Raw genomic sequence first — 27,781 nt, forward strand, 5'->3', positions numbered from 1 at the left:
TATTCCTGTAATGTCAGATGGCATCTTGTCAGACGGCAACAGCCTAGTCGGCTGCAGACACTCATAAGGAGTTCAAGTAGTTTATTTGCCATTTGCAGGTATTAAAAGTAAGACATACATTGTAATTCCTTGTTGGAGCTCATATAGGACAGAACATACCAGTGGAGGCTGCTGAGGGGAGGACGGCTCATAATAATGGCTGGAACGGGAGACAATTAAATGGCATCAAACACATGAAACCATGGAAACCATGTATTTGATGTATTTGATACCATTCCACTCAATCCGCTCCAGCCATTACAAGCCTGTCCTCCCCCAACTACGGTCCCACCAACCTCCTGTGGTACGTACACACAAACAGTAAAATATATCATAAGAACATCAATAAAACATGCAAAGTGGTAAGATCATAAAAGGAAAAAATGTTCAGTGATGTTCTAAAAGTATGATGGAAACAGTTTAGGTTGCTTGATTTAACAGGCAGATAGAACTGGGATAGAAGCTGTTCTGGAACCTGGGATCCAGAAACTGCCTAGCAACCACTGGTCCTCACTAGACTGGTGCCCTGCATGTCTATTTGTTCATTGGAGTTTATCAGGTTTTGAAGTGATGTCTGTGTTTGTTGGACACTTAGTGCTGGAATGAGGAGTCTGTTTGTTCCCAATTCTATCAGAAATGATGGTCCTCATTTGAAGGTCCTGTGTCAAGGTCCTCACTATTATAGGAAGACGTATGTGTGTGTCCAGAGTGTGTGTGTCCAGAGTGTGTGTGTGTCCAGTGTGTGTGTGTTTGTGTGTCCAGTGTGTGTGTGTGTCCAGTGTGTGTGTGTTTGTGTGTCCAGTATGTGTGTGTGTGTGTGCGTGTGTGTCCAGTGTGTGTCTATGTGTGTCCAGTGTGTGTGTGTGTCCAGTGTGTGCGTGTGTGTCCAGTGTGTGTCTGTGTGTGTATGTGTCCAGTGTGTGTGTGTTTCCTGTGTGTGTGTGTGTGTCCAGTGTGTGTGTGTGTGTGTGTGTGTGAGTGTGTGTCCAGTATGTGTGTGTCCAGTGTGGTGTGGCCAGTGTGTGTGTGTGTGTGTGTATGTGTCTAGTGTGTGTGTGTGTGTCCAGTGTGTGTCCAGTGTGTGTGTGTGTGTGTGTGTGTGTGTGTGTGTGTGTCAGTGTTACCATGGTTATTATTTACAGGGACACTGACGAGTCACCATGAACCCATTCAGTGTGTGTCCAGTGTGTGTGTGTCCAGTGCGGTGTGGCCAGTGTGTGTGTGGCCAGTGTGTGTTCAGTGTGTGTGTGTTCAGTGTGTGTGTGTTCAGTGTGTGTTTGTGTGTGTCCTGTGTGTGTGTGTCCAGTGTGTGTGTGTGTCCAGTGTGTGTGTGTGTGTGTCAGTGTCAATGTTACCATGGTTATTATTTACAGGGACACTGACGAGTCACCATGAACCCTAAACCCTGGATAGAGGGGCTCAGTGAATGTGGAGTGGAATGTGTTCAGGTGGGTCAGTGTGTCAGAGGAGACTCTGTAGAAGGACAGAGTGCAAGCTGGCCAGTCCAGATACACTCCTACTCTGTGGGAGCTGGAGGAGGGGACGTCTATGGTAGTGGACTTATTATTATGCCAGACAGAGTAACTGTTGTCAGAGCAGACCAGACTCCAGGACTTGTCATTACATCCAATCACACAGTCATAACCCCCTCCTCTCCTGCTGATTCCTTTATATGCCACTCCTATACCAGCCCAACTCCCACTCCACTCTACCTCCCAGTAACAGCGCCCAGTCAGACCCTCTCTACACAGCACCTGTCTACAGCCCTCAAATCTCTCTGGGTGATCAGGATACGGCTGCTTCTCTCTCCTCCATGTCACCTTTCTGTTCTCCTCAGACAGAGAGAGGAATCTGTTTACTGTGTTTAGGTCCAGTGTGAGATCACAGACATCTGATGGATGAAACCAGACACAATATTAGAAATCATCATCATTCACATTAGAATGTTAACTCACTTTTCACTAATTCATTTAATGTAGGTGTTTCTAGGTATCAAAAGGAGAAGTTAAGGTATTTTGTGACTTGTTGAATGATCATATGTTATACTGTATGGTAATATAAAACACACTTATTCCCATTAATTACACACACACACACACACACACACACAAACACACACATGTATGCATGCATGAACACACACACACATTTCTAACGTAACACGAACACGCCACACAGACACAGACACACACATTGTCAAAGCAACTCTTTGTAAACTTTGGTGTCCCTGATTTGTGCTTCTGTAGAACTACAGCTGATATTTAATATGACCAAGTAAGTAATGATGGTGGTCTTTGACTTTGACTTCACTTGAATTAAGACTTATTCTTAGTCATATTCTTCACAGCAGTCAACACTCACATTTTCTATGTCCAGGTTTCATTGTGTTCTCTCCACCATGTTCCACACTGTAGCGGTAAGCAGAAGAACAGACAGTCATTGAGGATACGCCTGTCACACACTCACACACACACACACACACACACACACACACACACACACACACACACACACACACACACACACACACACACACACACACACACACACACACACACACACACAAACACACGGTCAGCATATAACTTTCTCCAAGGGTAAGAATGTTTGTCTTAACTGAACATGTCTGATATGAATGTGTGTCCAGTGTGTGTGTGTGTGTTTCCTTTTTGTGTGTGTGTGTGTGGGTCCAGTGTTTGTGGTGTGTGTGTGTGTGTGTGTGTGTGTGAGTGTGTAGTGTGTGTGTGTGTGTGTCCACTGTGTGTATGTGTGTCCAGTGTGTGTGTGTCTAGTGTGTGTGACTTGTGTGTGTGTGTCCAGTTTGTGTGTGTGTGTCAAGTGTGTGTGTGTGTGTCCAGTGTGTGTGTGTGTGTGTGTGTGTGTGTCCAATGTGTGTGCGTGTGTGTCCAGTGTGTGTGTGTGTATGTCCAGTGTGTGTGTGTGTGTGTGTGTGTGTGTGTCCAGTGTGTGTGTGTGTGTCCAGTGTGTGTGTGTGTCCAGTGTGTGTCCAGTGTTTGTGTGTGTGTGTCCAGTGAGTGTGTGTCCAGTGTGTGTGTGTGTCCAGTGTGTGTGTCCAGTGTGTGGGTCCAGTGTGTGTGTGTGTCCAGTGTGTGTGTGTGTATGTGTGTGTCCTGTGTGTGTGTCAAGTTTGTGTTTGTCCTGTGTGTGAGTGTGTGTGTGTGTCCTGTGTGTGTGTGTGTCCAGTGTTTTTGTGTCCAGTGTTTTTGTGTCCAGTGTGTGTGTGTATCCAGTGTGTGTGTGTATCCAGTGTGTGTGTGTGTGTGTCCAGTGTGTGTGTGTGTTCAGTGTGTGTCCAGTGTGTGTGTCCAGTGTGTGTTCAGTGTGTGAACACACACACACACACACAGTCAGCATATAACTTAGTCCAAGTGGTGGTCAGAATGTTTGTCTTAACTAGCCTGATAACTCCAACATGTCTGATATGAACATTGACATAAACCCTCTACATACTTGAGTTTCTCCAGTCTGCAGTGTGGATCCTCCAGTCCAGCAGAGAGCAGTCTGACTCCTGAGTCTCCTGGGTGATTGTAGCTCAGGTCCAGCTCTCTCAGGTGTGAGGGGTTTGACTTCAGAGCTGAGACCAGAGAAGCACAGCCTTCCTCTGTGACTAGACAGCCTGACAGCCTGCAAAGAGTCAAATCACATTAAAACCACACTGCTATTCTTTGGTGGTGAAAATAGTGGCAGTATATTTTTTCTACATATTAAAATACATCAGTGTCCTGAAACCTGCAATATCTATTCATAAATTAATGTATCATTATTAGAAATTATCATAATATTGCTTGTAGAGAGAAACATGTATAGTACAAATATTTGAGTAGACTGACCAGAGCAGTTTAAAAAGCAGTATCAGTCAAAAGACAGAGAGTGAGGTATAAGATTTAGATTGTATTGACTATACAGTCCACACTATATATATTTTGACAGTGATGCTAACATTTTAAATGTGGCTCTATACTCCAGCATGTTGGATTTGAGATCAAATGTTTCATATGAGATGACAGTATAAAATGTCACCTTTTATTTGAAGGTATTTTCATACATATCTGTTTCACCGTTTAGAAAAATGAAAGCACTTTATTTATCTAGTCCTCCTATTTGAAGAAGTCATAAGTATTCTGACCAATTCACGTATAGTGTATTAAAGTAGTCAAAAGTTTAGCATTTGGTCCCAAACCCGTTGGTTGCATTTGCAGTTTGTTTTTGGTTGTGTTTTGGGTTATGTTTTGCCCAATAGTAACTGAATGGTGGATGATGACTGGAGTAATTTTTCTGTCTAAGTGAGTAGATAACATGTTTCTAAACACTACTAACTTAATCCTAATGATGCCATGATTAATAAAAATAATGAATGAATCATGAATAATAATGAATGAGAAAGTTACAGAGGCTACAACAAAACATGCTAACCTCTCACCATTAACCTCAAATAAAAGGTGATATTCTGTTCTGTTGCCTAATATGAAACATTATATCTCAAATCCAAAATGCTGGAGCATAGCACCAAATTTAAAACTGTAAGCTTCACTGTCCAAACACATATGGTGTGGACTATGTGTGCCTGGTAAACACATGTGGATCTGGTGAACCGTTATCACTTGTTGACCATCTACAGGAATACTGACCTCAGAGTCTCCAGTTTACAGTGGGGTTTCCCCAGTCCAGCAGAGAGCAGCTTCACTCCTGAATCCTTCAGGTCATTGTTACTCAGATCCAGCTCTCTCAGATGTGAGGGGTTTGACTTCAGAGCTGAGACCAGAGAAGCACAGCCTTCCTCTGTGACTAGACAGCCTGACAGCCTGCAAAGAGTCAAATCATATTGAAACCACACTGCTATTCTTTGGTGGTGAAAATAGTGGCAGTATATTTTTTCAACATATTCAGATATATCAGTGTCCTGAAACCTGCCATATCTATTCATAAATGGATGTATCATTATTAGAAATGACAAATTATCAAAGTATTGCTTGTAGAGAGAAAAAATGTATAGTACAAATATTTGAGTAGACTGACCAGAGCTGTTTAAAAAAGCAGTATCAATCAAAAGACAGACAGTGAGGTATCAGATTTAGATTGTATTGAGTATCCAGTCCACACTATATCTATTTTGACAGTGAAGCTAACATTTTAAATGTGGCTCTGTACTCCAGCATTTTGGATTTGAGATCAAATGTTTCAAATGAGGTGACAGTATATAATGTCACCTTTTATTTGAGGGTATTTTCATACATATATCTTTCACCATTAGAAAAATAAAAGCAGTTTACGTATCTAGTCCCCCTATTATAAACAAATATAAAAGTACAAATACAGTGGTGTGAAAAAAGTGTTTGCCCCTTCCTGATTTGTTATTTGTTTGCATGTTTTGTCACACTTAAATGTTTCAGATCATCAAACAAATTTAAATATTAGTCAAAGATAACACAAGTAAACACAAAATGCAGTTTTGAAATGAAGGTTGTTATTATTAAGGGAAAACAAAATCCAAACCTACATTGCCCTGTGTGAAAAAGTGTTTGCCCCCACTGTTATAACACAACTCAACTGTGGTTTATCACACCTGAGTTCAATTCCTCTAGCCACACCCAGGCCTGATTACTGCCATACCTGTTCTCAATCAAGGAATCACTTAAATAGGTTATAAAGCCATTTCTAAAGCTTTGGGACTCCAGCGAACCACAGTGAGAGCCATTATCCACAAATGGCTAAAACATGGAACAGTGGTGAACCTTCCCAGGAGTGACCGGCCGACCAAAATGACCCCAAGAGCGTAGCAACGACTCATCCAAGAGGTCACAAAAGACCCCACAACAACATCCAAAGAGCTGCAGGCCTCACTTACTCAGTTAAAGTCAGTGTTCATGACTCCACCATAAGAAAGAGACTGGGCAAAAATGGCCTGATGGCAGAGTTCCAAGAGGAAAACCACTGATGAGCAAAAAAACCATTAATGCTCGTCTCGTTTTTGCCAGAAAACATCTTGATGATCCCCAAGACCTTTGGGAAAATACTCTGTGGACTGACGAGACAAAAGTTGAACTTTTTGGAAGGTGTGTGTCCCATTATATCTGGCGTAAAAGTAACACCGCATTTCAGAAAAAGAACATCATACCAACAGTAAAATATGGTGGTGGTAGTGTGATGGTCTGGGCCTGTTTGCTGCTTCAGGACCTGGAAGACTTGCTGTGATAAATGGAACCATGAATTCTGCTGTCTACCAAAAAATCCTGAAAGGAGAAGATGTCCAGCCATCTGTTTGTGACCTCAAGCTGAAGCAAACTTGGATTCTGCAGCAGGACAATGATCCAAAACACACCAGCAAGTTCACCTCTGAATTGCTGAAGAAAAACAATATGAAGACTTTGGAATGCCCTAGTCAAAGTCCTGACCTGAATCCTATTGAGATGCTGTGGCATGACCTTAAAAAGGCAGTTCATGCTCGAAAACCCTCCAAGGTGGCTGAATTACAACAATTCTGCAAAGACGAGTGGGCCAGAATTCCTCCACAGCGCTGTAAAAGACTCATTGCAAGTTATCGCAAACGCTTGATTGCAGTTGTTGCTGCTAAGGGTGGCCCAACCAGTTATTAGGTTGTAGGGGGCAATCACTTTTTCACACAGGGCCATGTGGGTTTGGATTTTGTTTTCCCTTAATAATATCAACCTTCATTTCAAAACTGCATTTTGTGTTTACTTGTTTTATCTTTGACTAATATTTAAATTTGTTTGATGATCTGAATCATTTAAGTGTGACAAACATGCAAACAAATAAGAAATCAGAAAGGAGGCAAACACTTTTTTCACACCACTGTAAAACTGTAAGCTTCACTGTCCAAACACATATGGTGTGGACTATGTGTGCCTGGTAAACACACGCGTGGATCTGGTGAACAGTTATCACTTGTTGACCAACTACAGGAATACTGACCTCAGAGTCTCCAGTTTACAGTGGGGATACCCCAGACCATCAGAGAGCAGCTTCACTCCTGAATCCTTCAGGTCATTGTTACTCAGGTCCAGCTCTCTCAGGTGTGAGGGGTTTGACTTCAGAGCTGAGACCAGAGAAGCACAACCTTCCTCTGTGACTAGACAGCCTGACAGCCTGCAATAGTAAAATAATGTTAAAACCACAGTGCTATTCTTTGGTGGTGAAAATAGTGGCAGTATATTTTTTCAACATTTTCAGTTATACTAGTGTCCTGAAACCTGCCATATCTATTCATAAATGGATGTTTCATTATTAGAAATGACAAATTATCAAAGTATTGCTTGTAGAGAGAAAAATATAAAGTACAAATATTTGAGTAGACTGACCAGAGCAGTTTAAAAAGCAATATCAGTCAAAAGACAGACAGTGAGGTATCAGATTTAGATTGTATTGAGTATACAGTCCACACCATATCTATTTTGACAGTGAAGCTAACATTTTAAATGTGGCTCTGTACTCCAGCATGTTGGATTTGAGATCAAATGTTTCATATGAGGTGACAGTATATAATGTTACCTTTTATTTGAGGATATTTTTATACAAGTCTCTTTCACCTTTTAGAAAAATAAAAGCACTTTACGTGTCTAGTCCCTGTAGTATATTAAGATTATGACTATTCTAGAGGAACAAAGAGGGGATGTTTATCTTAGTTCAAAAGTAGCCATTTGTAGGTGGCCTCCCCAGGGGAGACAGGTGATTGGACAGCAGAGGGAGCAACCCATATTTTTACATTGTTTATAAGTATATGCTGGAGGCAGGGGGTGTTAGAAACAGACAGATTATTTTGGGACGCTGTTTCTCCAGACACTCTTGGGTCTGTAAACTTATGCTGACATCTTGTGATATGAATAAAACTTCTAATCAAAGTGCAGCCTAAGCGGACTCTTTGTTTGACAGCAATGAGCACCAGCAGCGACAAGATACACTACAAATGGGGGCTCGTCCGGGATCTGTATGCATCGTTCTTTGTCCCATTCCTGAATCTCGAGGTGACTACCGCTCAAGCCGGCTATAAGGTGAGATTTCTCACAAAATTTGGGCATTAGTTGTTCCGCTGATTTATGAGAGGGCATTGAAGGGTGTACAGTGTAAATTACTTGGGTTTGTGCTGATGTGGTGTTATTGCTGTCGACTAAGGGTCTGTAATAATTATTCTAAAATTTGGTTGCATTGGTAAACGGCGCAAATAATAGGAAGTCTAGAACAATTGATTGGTAGTGAATAAAGGCAGATATACGTATACATTAGGGCACTGCACCGTGTAAGACCCTAGGGGGGGCCATCCAGGATGGGCCGAAAATCCTCTTGCGCGTTAGATGTGTATTAGGTGTGTTTTAAAAACTCGGGTTGATGGAATTTATTGGATTGTGATTATTGCTCATCTTTTGTCCAACGGGATGTCTGCTTGGGGTAATCTCTCTGTAGATGGTCATTGAACTCACGGCATCACAAACGGTAGAGAATAAGACAAAGGAAAGGGCAGTGCAGGTTTCTTGTTACATGTTGCACGCCACATGATAAATGCTAATGCTAAATGCTGGTTGTGTTTCATTCCACATTGTACATAAAGGCTAAATGCTAATGCTAATGCTAATGCTAAATGCTGGTTGTGTTTCATGCCACATTGTACATAACGGCTAATGCTAAATGCTAATGCTAAATGCTAATTGTGTTGCGTGCTACATGCTAATGCGTGTGACCTAAGAGGGCCATTGCGATGGAATAAAGCCTCTTAAATAATGTCGTGTGTGTGTAGAATTCAGGGTTCTATGCGATTGTGAGCTCTGTTAAGTGTTATTGTTTGATTATAAGGGGTAAAATAGAGGGGCTGTAGCGGAATGCTAACGTTCTATTGTCTGGGAATCATATCGTTGAATGTATTGCGCATGCGTTTAATTTTACGACACTACACTACAAAACGTGGGAGTTTATGGCACGAGATTATGAGACGTTTGTTTTACGGTACTAAACTACAACACGTTGTTTACTAAAACTACGACAAGGGGAATTTTGGGTAAATGGGTCATACTTCTGTTACACTGCAGGGGGAGACAGAAACACAGATGAGGGAACAAAGAGGAGAGATTTTAACACGAATGGAATCTTCTAGTTGTTAAAGCGGCTGTTGTTTGAAAATGAAACTATTTCTTGAGACATATTGAATTGATAAATGAGAGAGATATGTTGACGGATTAAAAATAAAAATAATTAAATAAAATAAAATGACGGATTAAAATAAAATAAAAATGTTATTGAGCTATCTATATTTATTCCTGAGTTGATTCTTAGAGCGAATGTGAACGAAGAAATATTGAATGCTGGAAGTAATCGGTGATTGCATTAACTACTAAAATCTTTTTTCTGTATCTCTGTTCTTTTGTCATATGAGAGGAACGATAGGACGAGACGAGAGGAGAGAGAGGGAGAAAGAAAGAGAGGTGCTGACGTGACATCACGTGACAAGGGGAGGATCGAGTCAAAAGGTTTTGAGGCTGGTTCTGTTTGCAAAATCTTCCCCTACAGGATATTTGATGTTATGACAATTTCACAGAGGCTTGGCAACAGACTGATCATTTGAATAAAATTTGCATTTTAGAGTCTCTGTGCATCACTTGGTTTGATTACAGTTGTGTTGGAAATCGAGTACTGACATTATTCTGTAAAATTAAAATAATTGGGTGCTTATAAAGCAAGGGGGTTTATGGGTATTGTAGTCTGAAGTTGACTACTTGCATTTTGCTTTCCGGATGGGTTGTGGTAAGATAGCCACTAATTGATAAATTGGTAAGATAGGATATAGAAATAAAACATTTGTTTTAATAATTCATAATTTTAATTGATTTTTTTAATTGATTTTTATTTTAATTTAAACATATTTTTGATTAAAATGTTTAATTGAATTTTTAATATTCATATTTTTGTTGATTGATTTGTATTAATAATTTGTTGTTTGGGGTTGTTTGGTTTATATTAATAATTAAAGGGGGAAGCCATAGGCTATATAGTCTAAATAAAATAATTCACAATAAAAGTAATATAAAAGGGTTGTTACAATGGGGAGAAAGGACAGCAAGGCTATGAAGGTAATTACACCTGCTGGTATAGTACAAAATAGTAATCCTTTAACTAAAGTATTGCTAGGTTATCCGGCAAATGAAACAAAAGTTGCCCTTCATTCTCAAACAAAAACTGATAAAAGATTCCAGCGATAAGATAAACAAAGGTATAGAGAAAATGCTAAAGGAAGAGAAGGCGACAGAAAAACTAATGGCAGAAGTTAGTACACCTTTCTCACATACGGATTCAGCAAAAAGACCCCCACCTTATGAAGGAAGTAGAGCTTAGGGATGTTTATCCTCAGCTTCCAGTGATCATCCAGGAGGGTGATTATTGCATCAGAGATGAAGATGAACGAATAATAGATAGAGGACAAGCAGAAACGACAATGAAGATGAATCCAAAACTCCGAAGTAAGAAAAAAACCGAGATGTCTGGAAACTAAGAGAAGAATGAGGTTCGGGAAGATGAAGACTTAGAGATTAAAGGTGCTTTATGTTCAAGAGGATTTTATTCAACAATGATTAGCAAAGAAGAAATAGAGATATAGACTGATGCGTATCATGCCTGGATAAAGAGAATAGTTTAGAAGAAGTAACACAACTGGATGAACAACTCAAGAAGACAAAATACAGAAGGAGAAACTGCTGAAAAGGATCCCAAGAGTTGGAGGAGAAGAATACATGAGGCCACTAGTAAGAAGATGATGGAAGATGATATTTCGAGGACAGAACATAGAATATAAGCTGTTGAAGAATCCTGATATGTCAACAACAAGAAAGAACAGGACCAAGAAACTCTCAGAAAACTAAATCAAATACAACTTACAACTGGTGGAGAAGGAGAAGAGAAGCTTTGGTTATGAAGAATCAGAGTGAACCAAATCAACAATCACTGCTACAGCTTCAACTGAACAAGGCCAACCGCAATTGTACCAGCCACCAATGGGGTACCAGTGGTTTCATATCCACAGACAGTTTCTGGACAGACACAGAATTGGAGAGGAAGAGAACGAGAAGGCTTAGAAGGAGGAGGAAGATTTCAGCCACACTTCCAGCAACTTTCAGAAGAGTGTTATAATTGTGGACAGATTGGTTACTTTACCTGTTAATGTAATGCGCCAGGAGGAAACAACAGAGGACATTTCTGAGGAAGATAAAGGAGCAAGTGAAGATCACCTGTTCTCTAGGTGTACCCTTAAAGGATTCTAGAGTGCCTAGAAGATACGAAGGGGGGTGTCAGCTGATAGCACCGATTAGAGAAGAAGAGAAAATATCTAACAATTGAAGTAAAAACAAAGGACTAGGAGAGGTGAATAGTGGAAAAACTTTTATCTGTGTTCAGCCTAAAGAGGTTAAACATCTCACTATGTAAAATTAACTAATTAGGGTAGTAAAACAGTTAATTACTCTTAAGGAACCAATTGAGCTCTGCTATAAAAATCAAAGAGAAATTAAAATAGACATACTAATATTAGAACATATACCTATTGCATTGTTGGAAAGAGATGCATGGTGTAAATTGAACTGTACAATAAGATGTACACTAGACGGCTGTCTGGTAGAAGATTTTAAAAAAGAATAGGGTTTTTGGGAATCATATTTGCTTGAAGATAATATCATAGGAAGGATGATAATCTAGACTAGACTGCCTATTAGACAATCTGTCTGAAAAATAAAGTTAAAAGGGGTGACTGTTATTCTGGGTTACATTCCTACACCAAGAGATTTCAGACTAGGCTAAAAGGTGGTTAGTCGTTTGCCAAGTCTGTGTGTAAAGAAGTCAGAAGCTGGTGGGGACTTCCCAATCACATATTCTAAAAATTTGGTGGTAAAGGATTTTGTGAATAAATCAGTGGAAAAAGGTTTTAAAGGTTAGGAGAAAGATTAGATTAAAAGTTAAGAAAACTAAGATTGAAGGAACTCTAAGACAGTAAACTAAGTTTCAAAGTTAGTAGTAACAGAGAGCGAACAGTGGTGAAGGACATTTTAGAGTTTAGTGGGAAGATAGATATGGTAGGAGTTTAGATCTGTTAGGAGCAGATGCATTGAGAAAGTATGCGTTGCTGAATGATAAGAGAAGATTGAGGGGTAATTGAGTATCTATACTTACAGTTCCCAGCAGGAAGATCAAGGTAATTGTGGGTGTGTTTTTTTTATAATCAAAAGTTTGAAAGTCAGGGATTAGAGGTAGGACTGAGAGCTAAAAAAAGTGACACTAGTGGTGATAGAGGGAAATACAAGTAAGGAGTTACAAAAATAGATGAAGTGACAACAATGACATTAACACTTCAGCATATTAAAACAACAGTGAGAAGCAATTTAACTCTTTCAACATTGATAGTTATTAAAGCCATAAATATATCGCATTTGATTATAAGGGAACCAATAGCTCCAGCACCAATTTTAGGGGGAAAAATACTTATTAGGGTTAGGATGGGGACGTTCCTCCCACATGGAGAGATAATTAGGGAGAATAAGTATTGTTATCAGGACCAAATGTAGAAGCTGTTGCACCTAGTCAAAGGAGGTATAGTTTGTACAACGATATGAAGTGGAAGAGGGTTATGAGTGATTGTTCATTTATTTTGCGTAAATGATAAGAGAAGATTAGGGAGAATATATGTGTACTTATCTAGTGCAAGCATTAAAATTTGTTCCGGTTAAGAATTATTGGTTAAAAGGCTATGTAATTTGTAAAGTGACGCTTATAATGGAAGAGTTGAAGTCTGTTGAAGCTTCCACAGTCACCGAAGGAGTTCAGGAGAAGTATATTACAGTAGCCACTCCAACAGTAAATAATACACAGAGGATATCGGTAACTTTCCCACTAGAAGTAGTTAAGGGTGTTAATACATCAACTAAATCAACTACTTTAATGGTAACTTTGGAAAGGATTAATGGTAATACCGGCAATAGCAAATGTAGGAAGTATGACACAGACACAAACAACAACCTTTCTGAAATGTTACGGATGGAGAGTGTTGTCAATGATAGTAAGGATAGGGTTAAAATAGGAGAGCAGATAGTGGTAGAGAAGAATATAGATTCATCTGAAATAGTGAAGGATACTATCATGGAGGTACAGGATGAGGTCTTTGATTTTAATGACAGACAAGGAGAGGTATCTGATCAGTACCGCTCGTTAGGGAAGAGATAAACTAAATGCATATGGGTTTGATTCTTCTGTTGTGAAAATTAAAGATGGATGGGCAGGTAGGAATCTTTGGTTCCCAGCAGCTACCTCATTCTGTAAGATCAGTGAGGAATCTTGAGGGTCCATGTCTGTTGAGAATTCCAGAACAGATAAAATAATGTCGTTGTCAAAACATTTGTTTAAGCCTAGGTTTAGGGTGTTCTGGGTTAAATGAATTACCCTATGGGAATTTGTTGATGGGAAGGAAAATCAGGTAACAGCGAACCCTGAAGCATTGAAGGTGAAACCATTGAGGGCTAAAAGTTGTTTTTATTCTAATAAAACATATGATGTAAAGGAGGGTATGTTTATGGGAATATCAGATTGTGATGATTATATGATAACTTTGGGTAAGCGTGACCTTAAGGGTAGTAATGAGAAATATAATGTTACTTTTTATGTTCCAGTTAGTAAGAAGAGCAGGACTTTGATGGTTAAAAGATTAGCTTTTGCCTGGCAATGTGACTATTGGGAATTTTAGAGATATTTGGAGGGTTTGTGGTGATAAAGCATATATATTCTTACCCTATGTATGGACAGGATGTTGTTACATGTCAACGTTGAAGCTTCCATATGAGGCTTTTACCATTAAAAGAGGGGTAGCACGGACACAGATAAATCTGAATCTAGGTTTGGAGTAGGGTGAAAAGGGACATGGCGACATTTCATAGTCTTGAAGCCTATCATTGGAGGATAAGTCTAAGAGAGAGAGGGGGACTTTTTCCATGGTATGGTGTAACATTTTTGGCAGATCATATTGATAATATTACCTATACTTTGATTCCAGATAGTTATAGATGCATTGAAGAATATAAGGGATGCGTTTAGTAGATCTGAAGGAGCTGGATGGTCAGCGGAAGTCTTGGTTGCAAGATCAGTTAGGCCCCCAGTATTAGCAGTGATGGTTTACGATTTAATAGCTTTTGAGTAGCACTTGTGTGTGATGTTTGTAATTTGTTACTGACCTTTGAGAAAGCTATGATATTGAGATAGGTTGGAGTAGTGATGCCTGGAGACAACACTCAGATGCCGTTGTTGACTGTTCCTGATCTGGATGAAGAGGACAAGTGGGACTGGATGGAGTATTGATGATAAATATCCTTTTTGAATATTTGATCATTTTTCAAAAAAATTCAATATTAGTGTGATTTTAGTATGATGTTATGAATCAAAGGGGGAAGTGTATGAATGAATCACATTATCCTATTTCATTATTCTATCATTTATATATAATTTTTATATTCTTAGTTGATATTGATGTTTAATTTGAAAGTGTTGTTTTGCAAAAGATACTGTTTGGTCTTTTCTTTTCTTCCAGAAGCATTTGGGGATATTGTAGAGATTGAAATACTCAAACAAGGACAATATGAAGGGACAATATGAAAGGAGAATGACTGGAGGAGATGGAACAAGGAAGGGGTGGAAAGTTCCGATTCCATCATCAACAATGCATTAGGAAGTCGAGACTACGGGGAGATGAAGTGTGTGGACTACATTCCAGTGTCTGCAATGAAATATAGACATATTTGCATGTGTAATACATAATTTGTGTCATAATCTTAGGTATTAATTTTTGTAGAATGATATTTGATGTTATTGGATACATGTGGGGTTCTTAGATGTTTTCTTTATTTATATGAATGCTTAGGGACAGGGAGTATAGGCAGGGATGGAAGTCCACTGTAGGGTCCGATGGGTTGACCAGCCTTAGAGTGGACATTTTTTGGATAGTATTTTGTTAGGGCTTACATGTGTATTTAATTGCATCATAGTTTCCAAATGCATTTATAAAGATGTGTAAGTCATGGGAGTACCTAGGTGGTTGCCTGGGGACAGAGGGGCCGTGAGAGAATTTTACTGTCTTGATTGATGGATGGATATCTGGAAAGATGGCTGCCAGACAGTTTTTCGCTCTCACACTCCATAAAGATTTGTTCATATTTCATAGTAATGTATTCACACTTCATAAACATTTGTTCATAGTTCTTAGAAAGGTATTTACACTCTAGAGGAAAATGTTTTTGGTTTAATGTTAAATATACTTAATAAGATAAATTGTTACTTGTCATAATCCTGTTCTTTTTGTTTTCGAGACTTTTAGTTCGTCTAGAAGGGGGGAATATGTAGTATATTAAGATTATGACTATTCTAGAGGAACAAAGGGGATGTTTGTCTTAGTTCAAAAGTAGCATTTGTAGGGTGACGCTCTAGGGGAGACAGGTGATTGGACAGCAGGAGCAACCCATATTTTTACATTGTGTTATAAGTTTATGCTGGAGGGGGGTGTTAGAAACAGACAGATTACTTTGGGACGCTGTTTCTCCAGACCACTGGTCTGTAAACTTATGCTGACATCTTGTGATATGAATAAAACTTCTAATCAAAGTGCAGCCTAAGCGGACTCTTTGTTTGACACAATGAGCACCAGCAGCGACAAATATATCCATCCCCTATTTCAAGAAGTCATAAGTATACTGACCAATTCACCTATTGTGTATTAAAGTAGTCAAAAGTTGAGTATTTGGTCCCAAACTCATTGGTTGCATTTGCAGTTTGTTTTGGTTGTGTTTTGGGTTATGTTTTTGTCCAATAGTAACTGAATGGTGGATGATGACTGGATTAATCTTCTTTCTAAGTGGGTAGATAACACTACTGAATGAATCTTGATAATGCCATGATTAAGAAAAATCATGAATGAATCATGAATAATAATGAATGAGAAAGTTACAGAGGCTACAACAAAACAGCTAACCTCTCACCATTAACCTAAAATAAAAGGTGACATTATATACTGTCACCTAATATGAAACATTCTATCTCAAATCCAAAATGCTGGAGCATAGCACCAAATGTAAAACTGTAAGCTTCACTGTCCAAACACATATGGTTTTGACTATGTGTGCCTGGTAAACACATGTGGATCTGGTAAACAGTTATCACTTGTTGACCAACTACAGGAATACTGACCTCAGAGTCTCCAGTTTACAGTGGGGATTCCCCAGTCCAGCAGAGAGCAGCTTCACTCCTGAATCCTTCAGGTCATTGTTACTCAGGTCCAGCTCTCTCAGTTGTGAGGGGTTTGACTTCATAGCTGATTCCAGAGAAGCACAATCTCCCACTGTAATTCGACAGCCTGACAGCCTGGAAAGAGAAAAATCATATTAAAACAACACTGCTATTCTTTGGTGGTGAAAATAGTGGCAGTATATTTTTTCAACATATTCAGATATATCAGTGTCCTGAAACCTGCCATATCTATTCATAAATTAATGTATCATTATTAGAAATTACAAATTATCAAAGTATTGCTTGTAGAGAGACAAATATAAAAGTACAAATATTTGAGTAGACTGACCAGAGCAGTTTAAAAAGCAGTATCAGTCAAAAGACAGACAGTGAGGTATCAGATTTAGATTGTATTGAGTATACATTCCACACCATATCTATTTTGACAGTGAAGCTAACATTTTAAATGTGGCTCTATACTCCAGCATTTTGGATTTGAGATCAAATGTTTCCATATGAGGTGACAGTATATAATTTCACCTTTTATTTGAGGGTATTTTCATACATATCTGTTTCACCATTTAGAAAAATATAAGCACTTTGCCCGTCTAGTCCCCCTATTTGAAGAAGTCATAAGTATTCTGACCAATTCACTTATAGTGTATTAAAGTAGTTCAAAGTTTTGTATTTTGTTCCAAACTCGTTGGTTGCATTCGTAGTTTGTTTTGGTTGTGTTTTGGGTTATGTTTTGCCCAATAGTAACTGAATGGTGGATGATGACTGGAGTAATTTTCTGTCTAAGTGAGTAGATAACATGTTTCTAAACACTACTAAATTAATCCTGATGATGCCTTGATTAAGAATAATCATGAATGAATCATGAATAATAATGAATGAGAAAGTTACAGAGGCTACAACAAAACAGCTAACCTCTCACCATTAACCTAAAATAAAAGGTGACATTATATACTGTCACCTAATATGAAACATTCTATCTCAAATCCAAAATGCTGGAGCATAGCACCAAATGTAAAACTGTAAGCTTCACTGTCCAAACACATATGATGTGGACTATGTGTGCCTGGTAAACACATGTGGATCTGGTGAACAGTTATCACTTGTTGACCAAGTACAGGAATACTGACCTCAGAGTCTCAAGTTTACAGTGTGGATCCTCCAGTCCAGCAGAGAGCAGTCTGACTCCTGAGTCTCCTGGGTGATTGTAGCTCAGGTCCAGCTCTCAGATGTGAGGGGTTTGACTTCAGAGCTGAGACCAGAGAAGCACAGCCTCCGTCTGTGACTAGACAGCCTGACAGCCTGCAATAATAAAATCCTATTAAAATCACACTGCTACTCTTTGGTGGTGAAAATATGTTTGTTCAACATTTTCAGATACATCAGAGTCCTGAAACCTGGAATATCTATTCATATATGTATATACAGTTGAAGTCGGAAGTTTACATACACCTTAACCAAATACATTCAAACTCCGTTTTTCATCATTCCTGACATTTAATCATAGTAAAGATTCCCTGTCTTAGGTCAGTTAGAATCACCACTTTATTTTAAGAATGTGAAATGTCAGAATAATAGTAGAGAGAATTATTTATTTAAGCTTTTATTTCTTTCATCACATTTCCAGTGGGACAGAAGTTTACATACACTCAATTAGTATTTGGTAGCATTGCCTTTAAATTGTTTAACTTGGGTCAAACGTTTCGGGTAGCCTTCCACAAACTTCCCACAATAAGTTGGGTGAATATTGGCCCATTCCTCCTGACAGAGCTGGTGAAACTGAGTCAGGTTTGTAGGCCTCCTTGCTCGCCGCAGCTTTTTCAGTTCTGCCCACAAATATTATATAGGATTGAGGTCAGGGCTTTGTGATGGCCACTCCAATACCTTGACTTTGTTGTCCTTAAGCCATTTGCCACAACTTTGGAAGTACGCTTGGGGTCATTTTCCATTTGGAAGACCCATTTGTAAACAGCTTTAACTTCCTGACTAATGTCTTGAGATGTTGCTTCAATATATCCACATAATATTTTCCTTCCTCATGATGCCATCTATTTTGTGAAGTGCACCAGGCCCTCCTGCAGCAAAGCACCCCCCACAGCATGATGCTGCCACCCCGTGCTTCATGGTTGGGATGGTGTTCTTCGACCGCAAGCATCCCCTTTTTCCTCCAAACATAAGTGATGGTCATTATGGCCAAACAGTTATATTTTTGTTTCATCAGACCAGAGGACATTTCTCAAAAAAGTACGATCTTTGTCCCAATGTGCAGTTGCAAACCGTAGTCTGGCTTTTTTTAGGCGGTTTTGGAGCAGTGGCTTCTTCCTTACTGAGCAGCCTTTCCAGGTTATGTCGATATAGGACTCGTTTTACTGTGGATATAGATACATTTATACATGTTTATATAGGCCTCCTGTACCTCAGTTGGTAGAGCATGGCGCTTTGCAACGCCAGGGTTGTGGTTCGATTCCCACCCGGGGGACCAGTATGAAAAATGTATGCACTCACTAACTGTAAGTCGCTCTGGATAAGAGCGTCTGCTAAAATGTAAATATAGGACTTGTTTTACTGTGAAAATAGATACTTTTGTACCTGTTTTCTCCAGCATCTTCACAATGTCCTTTGCTGTTGTTCTGGGATTGATTTGCACTTTTCGCACCAAAGCTAATCGTTAATCTCTAGGAGACAGAACACATCTCCTTCCTGAGCAGTATGACGACAGCGTGGTCCCATGCTGTTAATACTTGCTATTGTTGTTGTACAGATGAACGTGGTACCTTCAGGCGTTTGGAAATTGCTCCCAAGGATGAACCAGACTTGTGGAGGTCTACAATTCTATTTCTGAGGTCTTTGCTGATTTCTTTTGATTTTCCCATGATGTCAAGCAAAGAGGCACTGAGGTTGAAGGTAGGCCTTGAAATACATCCACAGGTACACCTCCAATTGACTCAAATGATGACAATTAGCCTATCAGAAGCTTCTAAAGCCATGACATCATTTTCTGGAATTTTCCAAGCTGTTTAAAGGCACAGTCTACTTAGTGTATGTAAACTTCTGACCCACTGGAATTGTGATGAAGTGAATTTTAGTGAAATAATCTGTCTGTAAACAATTGTTGGAAAAATTACTTGTGTCATGCACAAAGTAGATGTCCTAACCGACTTGCCAACACTAGAGTTTGTTAACAAGAAATTTGTGGAGTGGTTGAAAAACAAGTTTAATGACTCCAACCTAAGTGTATGTTAACTTCCGTCTTCAACTGTTTACTCTACTGGCTGTGTAAGGGCTATTTGACCAAGAAGGAGAGTGATGGAGTGCTGCATCAAATGACCTGGCCTCCACAATCACCCGACCTCAACCCAATTGAGATGGTTTGGGATGAGTTGGAACGCAGAGTGAAAGAAAAGCAGCAAACAAGTGCTCAGCATATGTGGAAACTCCTTCAAGACTGTTGGAAAAGCATTCCAGGTGAAGCTGGTTGAGAGAATGCCAAGAGTGTGCAAAGCTGTCATCAAGGCAAATGGTGACTATTTGAAGAATCTCAAATATAAAACATATTTTAATTTGTTTAACAATTATTTGGTTACTACATGATTCCATATGTGTTATTTCATAGTTTTGATGTCTTCACTATTATTCTACAATGTAAAAATTTGTAAAAGTAAAGAAAAACCCTTGAATGAGTATGTGTGTCCAAACTTTTGACTGGTAATGTATATAAATGAATGAATGTATAATTATTAACAGTAGATAACATGTTTAGAAACACTACTAAATTAATCATTGTGTGTGTGTGTGTGTGTCCAGTGTGTGTGTGTGTGTGTGTCCAGTGTGTGTATGTGTGTGTGTCCAGGTTGTGTGTCCTGTGTGTGTGTCTCCAGTGTGTGTGTGTATGTGTGTGTGTCCAGTGTGTGTTTGTGTGTGTGTCCAGTGTGTGTGTGTTGTCCAATGAGTGTGTGTCCAGTGTGTGTGTTTGTGTGTGTGTCTAGTGTGTGTGTGTCCAGTGTGTGTGTATAGTGTGGGTGTCCTGTGTGTGTGTTTGTGTGTCCAGTGTGTGTCCAGTGTGTGTGTGTTCATTGAGTGATACAGGAATACTGACCTCAGAGTCTCCAGTTTACAGTGGGGATTCCCCAGTCCAGCAGAGAGCAGCTTCACTCCTGAATCCTTCAGGTCATTGTTACTCAGGTCCAGCTCTCTCAGGTGTGAGGGGTTTGAGACCAGAGAAGCACAGCCTTCCTCTGTGACTCCACAGCCTGACAGCCTGTAAAGAGTACAATTATATTAAAACCACACTGCTATTCTTTGGTGGTGAAAAATGTGGCAGTATATTATTTAAACATTTTCAGATATATCAGTGTCCTGAAACCTGCCATATCTATTCATGAATGGATTTATCATTATTAGAAATAACAAATTATCAAAGTATTGCTTGTAGAGAGAAAAATATAATCATTTTTAAACCACACTGCTATTCTTTGGTGTTGAGTAATTTTCTGTCTAAGTGAGTAGATAACATGTTTCTAAACACTACTAAATTAATCCTGATGATGACATGATTAAGAAAAATCATGAATGAATCATTAATAATAATGAATGAGAAAGTTACAGAGGCTACAACAAAACATGCTAACCTCTCACCATTAACATCAAATAAAAGGTGACATTCTGTACTGTTGCCTAATATGAAACATTATATCTCAAATCCAAATTGCTGGAGCATAGCACCAAATGTAAAACTGTAAACTTCACTGTCCAAACACATATGGTGCGGACTATGTGTGCCTGGTAAACACATGTGGATCTGGTGAACAGTTATCACTTGTTGACCAACTACAGGAATACTGACCTCAGAGTCTGCAGTTTACAGTGGGGATTCCCCAGTCCAGCAGAGAGCAGCTTCACTCCTGAATCCTTCAGGTCATTGTTACTCAGATCCAGCTCTCTCAGGTCTGAGGGGTTTGATCTCAGAGCTGAGACCAGAGAAGCACAGCCTTCCTCTGTGACTCCACAGCCTGACAGCCTGACAGAGAGATCATCATGATTTCACAAACACAATGTTAATTTAACACCAGTAGTGTAGAAGGAGTCAGGCGCCTGAAGGAGTGAGTAGTCATGCTGTACTTCGCTCCGCAGGTAATATGACACATTACATTACAATGGAACGATTTGATTAGTGTAATGTTAGCTAGCTATATAGTTGTATTTGTATCAAAGATAAAGGTGTAGTATAGAGAAACTATCGAGGTTAGCTAGCCAGCTACATTCGTTCGCAGCGACGCCGTTTTTCAAACAAAGTCAACACCGCAGCCATTGCTAGCTAGCCAACACTACCAGCTAGCAGTACTGTAGCAGCTAAATACAATATAATTTTAGTCAATGAGAATTTTGCAACATAAAGCTTCCCTTTCTGAACATTCGAGATGTGTATTCCACTTGTGTAGCTAGCATGACTGACTTTGTGCTAGCTAGCCAACGTTTAATAATTGCTGCATTATGAAAGGAACTAGACACGGACACGAATTATCTGTTTAGTGTGTTAACACACTATTGGTAGTTTGTTGTAACCAAGTATTGGTGCTAAACCGTGTGTTATTGGATGCTAGCATGCTAGTTAGCTATGGCGTCATAGGATACGGTGCCCAGGGCGGTTTTCATGGAAGAATACTGTACCAAGTTAGCTAGCTGAATAAAGTAAGTTAGAGTCTATTCCTAGAGACATTGAACCGCTGTAGTTTACAACAATTATAATTTCTAAAGTGGAAGTTGGGAGAGTTATATTCGGGTGTTTCAGTGAAACAATTATAGTTTCTGAGGTGGAAGTTGGGAGAGTTATATTTGGGAGTTTTGGTGAGTGAGGCCCCACTCTCTCCTTTCCCAGATGTTTAGTTCATTTCATTCCTATCTCCTCTGCATTATTGTAGCCATTTGCTGCAGCCTGTCAACGATGCCTCTGCCTATCCCTGTTCTCTCCTCTCCACACACGCTACACAAACGCCTCACACCGCGTGGCTGCTGCCTCTCTAACCTGGTGGTCCCTGCACGCACCACCCACCTGGAGTTCCAGGTCTCAGGCAGCCTCTGGAACTGCCGTTCTGCTGCCAACAAGGCAGAGTTCATCCCAGCCTATGCTACCCTCCAGTCCCTCGACTTCTTGGCGCTGACGGAAACATGGATTACCACTGCTCCTACTGCTCTCTCCTCGTCTGACCATGTGTTCTCGCATACCCCGAGAGCATCTGGTCAGCGGGGTGGTGGCACAGGAATCCTCATCTCTCCCAAGTGGACATTCGCAATTTTTCCCCTAACCCATCTGTCTATCTCCTCATTTGAATTCCATGCTGTCACAGTCACTAGCCCATTTAAGCTTAATATCCTTGTCATCTATCGCCCTCCATGTTCCCTTGGAGAGTTCATCAATAAGTTCCTTTCCTGAGGATGGCTCAACCCTCACAGTTCTGGGGGATTTCAACCTCCCTACGTCTACATTTGACTCATTTCTCTCTGCCTCCTTCTTTCCACTCCTCTCCTCTTTTGACCTCACCCTCTCACCGTCCCCCCCTACTCACAAGGCAGGCAATACGCTTGACCTCATCTTTACTAGATGCTGTTCTTCTACTAATCTCACTGCAACTCCCCTCCATGTCTCCGACCACTACTTTGTATCCTTTTCTCTCTCGCTCTCCTCCAACACTACTCACTCTGCCACTACAGAGATGGTAATGCGCCGCCGCAACCTTCGCTCTCTCTCTCCCGCTACTCTCTCCTCTTCCATCCTATCATCTCTTCCCTCTGCCCAATCCTTCTCCCTCCAATCTCCTGATTCTGCCTCCTCAACCCTCCTCTCCTCCCTTTCTGCATCCTATGACTCTCTATGTCCCCTATCCTCCTGGCCGGCTCGGTCCTCCCCTCCAGCTCCGTGGCTTGATGACTCATTGCGAGCTCACAGAACAGAGCTCCAGGCAGCTGAGCGGAAATGGAAGAAAACTAAACTCCCTGCCGACCTGGCATCTTTTCACTCCCTCCTCTCTACATTTTCTTCATATGTTTCTGCTGCTGAGGCCACTTTCTACCACTCTAAATTCCAAGCATCTGCCTCTAACCCTAGGAAGCTCTTTGCCACATTCTCCTCCCTGCTGAATCCCCCCCTCCTCCCTCTCTGTGGATGAGTTCGTCAACCACTTTGAAAAGAAGGTTGACGACATCCGATCCTCGTTTGTTAACCCTCCCGTTGTCCTAGGGTCAAAATGACCCGCCACTGTGTTGAACCAACTTTATTTAATTTTTATATTTTTGGGATCATTTGTGAGAAGGAGGCAGTGAGACTTTAAAGAAAGTATCACTGCCTCCATCTCACAAATGATCCAAAAAATATAAAATTTTTATAAAGTTGGTTCAACACAGTGGCGGGTCATTTTGACCCTAGGACAAGGGGAGGGTTAAGTCAAATGACACTGCTGGTCCTGCTCACACTGCCCTACCCTATGCTTTGACTTCTTTCTCCCCTCTCTCTCCAGATAAAATATTGTGACTTGTGACTGCAGGCTTCAAGAGAGCGAGAGTTGCACCCCTTCTCAAAAAACCAACACTCGATCCCACTGATGTCAACAACTACAGACCAGTATCCCTTCTTTCTTTTCTTTCCAAAACTATTGAGCGTGCCGTCTTTAGCCATCTCTCTTGCTATCTCTCTCAGAATGACCTTCTTGATCCAAACCAGTCAGGTTTCAAGACTGGTCATTCACCTGAGACTGCTCTTCTCTGTGTCACGGAGGCTCTCCGCACTGCTAAAGCTAACTATCTCTCCTCTGCTCTTGTCCTTCTAGACCTGTCTGCTGCCTTTGATACTGTGAACCATCAGATCCTCCTCTCCACCCTCTCCGAGCTGGGCATCTCCGGCGCGGCTCACTCTTGGATTGCGTCCTACCTGACCGGTCGCTCCTACCAAGTGGCGTGGCGAGAAGCTGTCTCCGCACCACTTGCTCTCACCACTGGTGTCCCCCAGGTCTCAGTTCTAGGCCCTCTCCTATTCTCGCTATACACCAAGTCACTTGGCTCTGTCATATCCTCACATGGCCTCTCCTATCATTGCTACGCTGACGATACACAACTAATCTTCTCCTTTCCCCCTTCTGATAACCAGGTTGCGAATCGCATCTCTGCATGTCTGGCAGACATATCAGCATGGATGACGGATCACCACCTCAAGCTGAACCTTGGCAAGACGGAGCTGCTCTTCCTCCGGGGAAGGACTGCCTGTTCCATGACCATCGCCATCACGGTTGACAACTCCGTTGTGTCCTCCTCCCAGAGTGCGAAGAGCCTTGGCGTGACCCTGGACAACACCCTGTCGTTCTCCGCTAACATCAAGGAGGTGACCCGATCCTCCGCACACTCCACTGGCTTCCAGTTGAAGCTCGCATCTGTTACAAGACCATGGTGCTTGTCTATGGAGCTGTGAGGGGAATGGCACCTCCGTACCTTCAGGCTCTGATCAGTCCCTACACCCAAACGAGGGCATTGCGTTCATCCACCTCTGGCCTGCTGGCACCCCTTCCTCTGCAGAAGCATAGTTCCCGCTCAGCCCAGTCAAAACTGTTCGCTGCTCTGGCACCCCAATGGTGGATCAAGCTCCCTCACGATGCCAGGACAGCGGAGTCACTCACCACCTTCCGGAGACATTTGAAACCCCACCTCTTTAAGGAATACCTGGGATAGGATAAAGTAATCCTTCTACCCCCCCCCCCCAAAAAAAATAAAATAAATAAATAAATAAATAAATAAAAATAAATAAATACAATTTTCTCTAAACTTAATATTTCTTCCTGATGATTAGTACTTAAATGTCATTTTATGTACTCACAGAGCAGCTCTGGAGGCCTTGACCACTGGCAGCAGCCTCAGAAGACCTTCCTCTGATCTGGAGTATTTCTTCAGGTCAAACACATCCAGCTCCTTTTCCGAAGTCAGCAACACAAAGACCAGAGCTGACCACTGTGCAGGTGACAGTTTGGCTTCTGAGAGACTTCCTGATCTCAGGTATCTTTGGATCTCCTCCACTAGAGAATGGTCATTCAGTTCATTCAGACAATGGAACAGATTGATACACCTCTCTGGAGAGGGATTCTCCCTGATCTTCTCCTTGATGTACTTGACTGTTTCTTCATGGCTCTGTGAGCTGCTACTTGTCTTTGTCAGTAGACCTCGTAAGTGCTTCTGATTGGACTCCAGTGAGAGGCCCAGAAGGAAGCGGAGGAACAGGTCCAGGTTTCCTGTCTCACTTTTTAAGGCTTTATCCACAGCACTCTTGTAGAAGGTAACTTTACGCTTGTGTCTGATCCTCACAGAAAAGTTGCTGGACATTGATTGAGGTTCATCCATTAGATTCTCATTGTTGTTGATGAATGAGATGAACACATATACAGCAGCCAGAAACTCCTGAATGCTCAGATGCACGAAGCAGTACACCTTGTCCTGGTACAGCCCACATTCCTCTTTAAAGATCTGTGTGCACAATCCTGAGTACACTGAGGCTTCATTGACATCAATGCCAGCCTCTTTCAGGTCTTCTTCATAGAAAATCAGATTGCCCTTCACAAGCTGTTGAAAAGCCAGTTTTCCCAGTGACGGAATGCTCTCTTTATTCCAGTGTGGACCTGTCTCTTTTTCCCCAATATACTTTTCATTCTTCTGTTTGGTATGAAACTCCACAAGGTGTGAGTACATCTCAGTCAGAGTCTTGGGCATCTCTTCTCTCTTATGTTTCAGCATGTGTTCAAGGACTATTGCAGAAATCCAACAGAAGACTGGAATGTGGCACATGATGTGGAGGCTCCTTGATGTCTTTATGTGTGAGATGATTCTGCTGGCCAGGTCCTCATCACTGAATCTCTTCCTGAAATACTCCTCCTTCTGTGGGTCATTGAACCCTCGTACCTCTGTCACCTGGTCAACACACCCTGAAGGGATCTGATTGGCTGCTGCAGGTCGGGTAGTTATCCAGAGGAGAGCAGAGGGAAGCAGATTTCCCATGATGAGATTTGTCAGTAGAACATCCACTGAGGTTGACTCTGTGACGTCACAACAGATCTTGTTCTTCTGGAAGTCTAGGGGCAGTCGGCACTCATCCAGACCATCAAAGATGAACAGAACTTTGTACTTGTCGTAGTTGGAGATTCTTGATTCTTTGGTTTCCTTTGAGAAGTGATTGAGAAGTTCAATCAAAGTGTGTTTTTCCTCTTTCATCAAATTCAGCTCCCGAAAAGGGAATGGAAATACAAATTGGACATCCTGATTTGCTTTTCCTTCAGCCCAGTCCAGAATGAACTTCTGCACAGAGACTGTTTTTCCAATGCCAGCGACTCCCTTTGTCAGCACAGTTCTGATAAGTTTGTCTTGTCCAGTTAAGGGTTTGAAGATGTCGTTACATTTGATTGCAGTCTCTGGTGTTGCTTGTTTCCTGGTTGTTGTCTCAATCTGTCTCAGCTCATGTTCATTATTGACCTCTCCTGTTCCACCCTCAGTGATGTAGAGCTCTGTGTAGATCTTATTGAGAAGTGTTGGGTTTCCTTGTTTAGCGATCCCCTCAAATACACATTGAAACATCTTCTTTAGATTAGATTTGAGTTGACGTTGGCAAATCACAGCAAGATCATCTGAATGAAGAAATAACACAGAGGATATTAATATTACGTCTTTTTTAATGCCTACAGTATTCTAGGACTGTTATAACATTTTTTTATTATAATAATTTATTCGCTTAACTGACTGTATAAATGTGTAAATGTTTTCATAATGCATTACAGACTGGTGTGACTGATTATATTATTATTGGTATTATCTCTCTCTCTCTCTCTCTCTCTCTCTCTCTCTCTCTCTCTCTCTCTCTCTCTCTCTCTCTCTCTCTCTCTCTCTCTCTCTCTCTCTCTCTCTCTCTCTCTCTCTTAATTAATCAACACAACACATCCCTGCTGCTACTTGATGAGGTCACTAGTTGTTATGTTAAGGCTGCTACAATATCATTGAGGTACACAGCTACTTTAGCTGTACTTTAGCTACAGCTTTTAAATGTTTGTTATAAAACAGCATTCAACATGAGGCAGACAGCTCTTACATATCTCCAGTGTGTCAGCAAGCTCCTTCTGGTTCATTTTCCTCAGGACGTGCAGTGTGATTTTCAGAGCCCCCTCTCTGGCACTGCTCTCCTGCTTCTCATCTTCAGCATCCACCACTTCCTTATCCTGCTTCTGACTCTCAACGCCTTCTGGGAGTTCTGGACTAAGAATCCTCTTGAACATCTTCAGCTCGTTCTTCACAAATGTCATAATATTCTCTTCAAGCAACTGAAATAAATCAAGTAAATAAGTTAAGCAAAAGACTAAATGCTTTCTCATTAACACATGAATGAATGATTGACAGATCAACTTTACTTGAGGTAAACAAAAACATATGTACATAACATGAC

General features: G+C 40.8%; 1 protein-coding gene across 1 annotated transcript; it reads right to left on the reverse strand.

The window, feature by feature from the left end:
* Positions 1-1,406: 1,406 nt before the first annotated feature.
* LOC123483120 (NLR family CARD domain-containing protein 3-like) lies at positions 1,407-27,650 on the reverse strand (the record flags this gene model as incomplete). The annotated part of the gene is made up of 5 exons (XM_045212609.1): positions 1,407-1,919; positions 4,739-4,862; positions 16,270-16,443; positions 25,181-26,972; positions 27,431-27,650. Coding segments are annotated over 5 exons (2,823 nt in total), but the record flags the coding sequence as incomplete, so codon positions are not given.
* Positions 27,651-27,781: the final 131 nt, after the last annotated feature.

Source organism: Coregonus clupeaformis, unplaced genomic scaffold (genome assembly GCF_020615455.1).
Source record: "Coregonus clupeaformis isolate EN_2021a unplaced genomic scaffold, ASM2061545v1 scaf0031, whole genome shotgun sequence".
Classification (NCBI taxonomy): domain Eukaryota; kingdom Metazoa; phylum Chordata; class Actinopteri; order Salmoniformes; family Salmonidae; genus Coregonus; species Coregonus clupeaformis.